Below are 4,872 nucleotides of genomic sequence, written 5' to 3'. Positions count from 1 at the left end.
ATATAATCACTTGCAAAGGTTCACTCTTCTGAGCACATTGATTTATTAAGCAATTCATGCCAGTTGCCTAACAAATAAAGGACCAGGCCCCTTCCTCAGCTGGACTCTGAATACAGGCAGAGACAAACTTTTATTCATTAAAAATAATCAAGTTATGTAAAACCCAGTGGAATTGTGTGTTGGCTAAGGGAGGTTAGGGGGGCTTGGGGAGAGGGAAAGAACATGAAACATGTAACTATGGGAAAATATTCAAAATAAAAATAAATATATAATTAAAAATAAAGAAATAGACAGATGTCACTAAAAAATAATAATTAAGTTAGGCCAATTAACTAAAAGTAAACAATACAATATTAGGTAATCTGATTTCTAATGGAATGAAAAATAAGAGACTTTCCAAGTTGGGAGATAGGGAGTGAATAGGTACAATTTCCTAAATTTAGGGAAAGCAGCATCCCACTCCCCACAAGTGTCTGTATACAATCAAAGGAATCTGGAAACAATAACTTATTGATTCATTTTCAGATAAGACATAGTGTTGCTTGAGATGTACAATTATGAGAAAACTCCTTCCATCAGCCTTTGGATCTGACTGCATTTCTGGTCAGCATAGCCTGGGTCCTTGATTAAGAGTCTCTTTGCAGGTACAGGTGGTCCAGTTTCCCAGCTAGGTTCGACACAATGCAATAAGGTTTTCTCCCAGTTGCCACAATTGAATAAACTTTTCTCACAAGACAATTTAAATGAAGCTCATAACTGAATGGAAAGGGAACTGAGCTAGCTCCAAAATTGAGTCCACACGATAGAGTCAGTGTGGTTCACTCAATTCCTACAATCAACCATTTGCCATCCTAATCCCCTCAGTTTCTATAATCTAATAAGAGTGTCATGTTCCAGCATCATACCTTATTGATTTGATTAATCATTGATTTGTAATGTTTACTTTTATCATTGAAAAAATGTGTTGTGTGATTCATTCTTATTGTATTTTGTCCTCTAATTAACATGTTCTTTGTTTTTCAGTGTTTGTTGGCTACCTCTGCATAGTGCTCCTTATGCTGCTGCTTCTTATCTTTTGGATAGCACCAGCCCATGGACCTACCAATATTATGGTGTACATCAGCATTTGCTCATTGTTGGGGAGTTTCACTGTACCAAGCACTAAAGGAATCGGGCTGGCTGCTCAAGATATCTTTCATAACAATCCGTCAAGTCAGAGAGCCCTATACCTTTGTCTGGTCCTTTTAGCTGTACTTGGCTGTAGTATCATCATTCAGTTTCGGTATATTAATAAGGCACTTGAGTGCTTTGATTCATCTGTATTTGGTGCCATCTATTATGTTGTCTTCACCACTTTGGTCTTGTTGGCCTCAGCCATTCTCTTTCGGGAATGGAGTAATGTAGGACTGGTAGATTTCTTGGGAATGGCATGTGGATTCACTACTGTTTCCATTGGCATTGTACTTATACAAGTCTTCAAAGAGTTCAATTTCAACCTTGGGGAGATGAATAAACCTAACATGAAAACTGATTAAAATACACTAATGGGTATCGGGTGGCTCAGGGAACCGGTAACGGGATATGGTTACTGGCCTGAATTTGACCTAGGTTTGCAGAGACCAAAATGAATAAACATCTCAGATGTTTGTGTTGTTGGTGGAATTAGTAGATGGCCTCTGTCAAATTCCTAGTGAACAAATGTCCATATCCCTAAAATCACCACTACATATGGCATTCATCAGCACTATAGTGGCTATCATCAGCAGAAGGGCCAAGAGCTAAAATAGCATAGAGACTGATGCACTGCCTCCCCTGAAAATTAGATCCCTCCAAAAATATCTGAGGTTTCACATTCAGCATTGTGGAATGGCAGACTAGGCATCATACTTTTCTGTTGACCAGTCCTCTGTTTCTCATCGTCATTAACCAGGAAGCTTTCGAGAATGTCATTTCCTTAAAAAAAAAAAAAAAAAAAAGTTTAAAAGCCAATTTAAATAGAAAAAAAAGTTGGTGCTCCCTTTTCTTCTTAAGATGCTAAATGTTCTCATTTATTATATACATACATTAGAAAAGGACATAAAGTATTCATTGGACTGTAGACTTGAAACCCAGCAGTTGAGTAACCACTTCCACATTTGTCTTTCTGAATTATGTATGTGTCTTTGACATAAAATTCAGGTATCTATTCAAATAAAAGACAACCACTAAAAATTAATTTAAAAATCCTGTTTTTAAAAAGTAGGTCTCCAAGATCAGTTAATGGCAAACATTGGGGAGGGAAATGGCAAAGAAAAGACATACTTGTTTATTTGCAAATAGGTATCAAGAATTTAAATGTTTCAGTGCCTTTGTCTTTTAAAAATACCCCTTAATTTGACTGAGCTAATGAAAACTTAACTTCTTTTTTTAAAAATAACTTATTACACAAAAGAATACAGTTTCTATGGATGTTCTCATATTTTAAATGCATAAATCATCCAGAAAAAGCAATATGTTTCTGGGAAGGTAGTCAAATGCTAAAACCACTTCAAGGCTATTTGAATTTCTTAAGTATGTCATTATCACCAGACTGTAGACAACTGGGCATACATGAACATGTAGTCCAACTTATCGTAACGAACATCAATTCCAAATTCTAGCCCTAAGTTCTTTGATTCTGTAGGGTAATGTTTTGTTTTGTTTTGTTTTTTTCAGAAAGAAATGTGTATCTTGAATAAATGGCTTTTCAGAAATAACTCCTTATTTGCTAGATAATAATGCTTTCAAGAGAGAGAAAACTGCAAACTACCCTTGAGATGGAGTACACTGAAAAAAAAAGTTGGGAGGACAAAAATTAAGCTAAAGCAAATTTCTATAAACTGGGAAGGAAGCTGGTTTATATTAGAGCATTTGCAACATAAATATTCTAAAGAGTTCATAGCAAAAATTGATGACCACAGATGAGAGAAATTGTTGTCTCATATAGTAGAACATTCTTACTCTTCTAACCTTTCATTCATTAGACTTTGCAAATGCAAATTAGCACTTCACTATACCAGTCTATTGATTATATTTACTATTCTGTAACTAGTAATACTAAATTAAATGAGACCAATTATATGATATTAAGTCCCAGCAAACTGTCGCTTGCATCGTTGGGTGACATTTTAATGAAACAAATATAGAAAATAAAGATCTAGGATAGAGAAAATTACAAATTTCTGACTGCAGAGCCTCTTTCTAGGATCAAAGTTACCTGTAAATGGCAAAAAAATATAAAGAAACAAAAAAATGTCAACTGAAAAGTCTTGTTAATTAACTGGGCTATGGAAGTTTAGGAAACTTGATAGAGAGAATAAATAAAATTAGACCACTATTTAATGTAAAGAAAATGTTATTAAAATACATCTTATAGAAGTGATTTGTGAATAAGGGTAGAAATATTGTGATGGATCTTTTTTAAAGGTTTTCATTCTTTGTTATTGTTAACTGATCTACAATAAATGTTCAATTTCTATTAAGGAATATTTTATTTAACTTTTAGAGGGAGTTAGTGATTTAGCACAAAATATTTAGGAATGCAAACCCTAATCAATAATCATGATAAAAAGTTTCATGTGTTCAAATTCCAGAACAGGTCTTATTGGCAAAATTTTCACTTCTCTTAGACATAGAATATTTTCCTTTTATGATACAACTGTAATTTGAGGAGGATGTTCATGTGTGGTATAAAAATCCTTTATATTTTGTCATACCTGGTGTCTAAGGAATGAAGAAGCTTCTAAAATTTAGTATACTTTATTATAGTTTACTCGAGAATTAGAAATGTCTTTGGAGTTTAGGAATGACATTTTGAATATAATTTCCTGCGATTTTGTGCAACACTAAATGTCAAAATAAAAATTAAACACTAGTACTTGGGTACTAGACTAATTCTAAACAGATTCCCCCACCCCTTCTCTGCAATACCTCTGATCCAGTGACGGTTTAAATCCTGGTTTATACTAAAAGTATCTTGTTAGCATACTCCTATTTGGCCAAATCATACAAAGTTAATATGACTAGTCCTTTAGGAAGACTATTGAGTTAAAAAAAAAATCTATCAGGTGACCTTGAAGCTTAGTTCAAGGCAAATAACATCTGATTTCAAGCAGTCTTCTGTAGTTTGTTAATTTAAAATTGATGTAGAAATAGAATGGGGAAATGCATAGAATCGTTGTATTTTAATTTTAATTAAAACTTGTGGAATAGGTAGAAAAAATTAGGGCAGTTCTCAGAGTTGAGCCTTTCCAGAAAGAGAAATAGCTTTATTTCAGTACCTTCTCTTTTGTAATTATTTGGGAAGAAAATGCATTTTCGAAGTAAAATAATTTCAACAAGCATTTATTCAGCACCTACAATATGCCAGTCACTCACCTAAGCACTGAGAATACAAAGAAAGGCAAAAAACAGCCCTGTTCTCACAGACCTCATAGACTAATTGAAGAGAAAACATTCAATTTACACATAAGATATAGACAGTATAAAATGGGGATAATATTAAAAGGAAGGCACTAGCATTAAGTGGGATGATAATTTGTAGCACCATAATATGTTTTTTCTTCTGTTTTTCCTTTGATAAAAATTAAAATCATTACCATTGTACCCTTATAGAGACACCTCTCACCTTCTGAGCATCTTTAAGGTTTTTTGGCTGAAATTATAATTAGATTAGAATGTTTAGTTTTCATATTGATACACATTTAAAGGGACAATTGTCCTCCTGCCTGGATGGTGCCTTGTTCCCTCATCTTAATTTTTTTGTTTTCAACTTTTTTTTTTAATCCTATTTTTTTCTATGAAATGTTAGGACCATGATGGAGCCTTCTTCAGACCCCAAGCTGATAGGCCACA

At 33.7% G+C, this 4,872-nt stretch overlaps 1 protein-coding gene across 1 annotated transcript in view; it reads left to right on the top strand.

Annotated features, from left to right (window-relative positions):
- The window catches only part of NIPA1 (NIPA magnesium transporter 1), a 53,607-nt gene extending 50,263 nt beyond the window's left edge, over positions 1 to 3,344 (top strand). Inside the window, exon 5 of the mRNA XM_044667007.1 lies at positions 1,024 to 3,344. Coding sequence (XP_044522942.1) covers positions 1,024 to 1,535 — 512 coding nt within the window. The 3' untranslated portion in view covers positions 1,536 to 3,344. The remainder of the gene's footprint in view (positions 1 to 1,023) is intronic.
- The last annotated feature ends 1,528 nt before the right edge of the window (positions 3,345 to 4,872 follow it).

This window comes from Gracilinanus agilis, chromosome 3 (genome assembly GCF_016433145.1).
Source record: "Gracilinanus agilis isolate LMUSP501 chromosome 3, AgileGrace, whole genome shotgun sequence".
Taxonomy (NCBI): domain Eukaryota; kingdom Metazoa; phylum Chordata; class Mammalia; order Didelphimorphia; family Didelphidae; genus Gracilinanus; species Gracilinanus agilis.
This window is presented reverse-complemented; position numbering and strand designations above follow the sequence as displayed.